This window comes from Penaeus monodon, chromosome 34 (genome assembly GCF_015228065.2).
Source record: "Penaeus monodon isolate SGIC_2016 chromosome 34, NSTDA_Pmon_1, whole genome shotgun sequence".
NCBI lineage: Eukaryota > Metazoa > Arthropoda > Malacostraca > Decapoda > Penaeidae > Penaeus > Penaeus monodon.
Window position 1 is genome coordinate 9,399,046 of NC_051419.1, and position 904 is coordinate 9,399,949.

The 904-nt window shown below is 50.2% G+C and overlaps 1 protein-coding gene across 1 annotated transcript in view; it reads left to right on the forward strand.

Moving 5' to 3' along the window:
• The window catches only part of LOC119594811 (alpha-amylase 1-like), a 15,613-nt gene extending 15,310 nt beyond the window's left edge, over positions 1–303 (forward strand). The window contains 1 exon segment of the mRNA XM_037943902.1: positions 31–303. Within this exon segment, the coding sequence (XP_037799830.1) occupies positions 31–162 (132 nt within the window). The 3' untranslated portion in view covers positions 163–303.
• The last annotated feature ends 601 nt before the right edge of the window (positions 304–904 follow it).

Below are 904 nucleotides of genomic sequence, written 5' to 3' on the forward strand. Positions count from 1 at the left end.
ATGATAATCCTCCTTATCTCTCATTCGCAGGAGACTTGCTCTGGCTCGGGAGGGGGGTCGCCGCCCCCTTACCAGGACAGCAATCATTTTGCAAGATGCGGCTACATCAACGTCTTTCATTACGGCGTCGCAGAGTGTTCCATTAGCGAATTCCCTTACTGAGTTCATGGCATTACACAGTATACACCCGAACACATGGATGGGGATACGTACAAATACACTCGTGCGTACAAACGCATGTAAAAGGACGCTCACACACAAAAATAGTTTTGGAGTTGCTTAATAAAAATTGTAGCATGCTTTTTCCATTTTAACTATCATTATCTCCATCTCTTTATGTGGATTTCATGAGAAGTTGGTCAGCAACATAAGAAATTGGCGAGATAATGACCGCTGTGGCAAGGAAATGCCCCTCGCAAGCTTCTGTGGCAAGAGAAAGGACCGCCCGGACGTCTGTGACGAAGGATGCCGCGGCTGGATGTCTGTGGCGAGAAGGTACTATTTTTAGACGTCTGCAGCGACAGGGATATCATTCCTAAACATCTCTAGGGACAGGACACCATAGGATGTCTGTGGCGAGAAGATATCGCCCCTGCAGCGTCTGTGGCGAAAGAATATCGCCAGACTTCCGTAACGAGACGACAGAAGGTGCGGCGAGAGGGAGCAGTCCCCGTAGGCCTTTGGCGAGAGGATATCACTCCCTTAGATCTGTAGTCACCCTGGACGTTTGTGGCGACAAGTTGGCACCCTGAGACGTCCAATGGCAGAGGGTACTTTCTCCGACTAAAGGATGCTTCCTCGCGGCGAGAGAATGACGTCACCGGACGTCCTTGTCAAGGCGGCTGTGGATGCCTTTAGCGAGAAGGATTATGCACAACTTCTGTGGGAAAGAATGCCGCTGTGG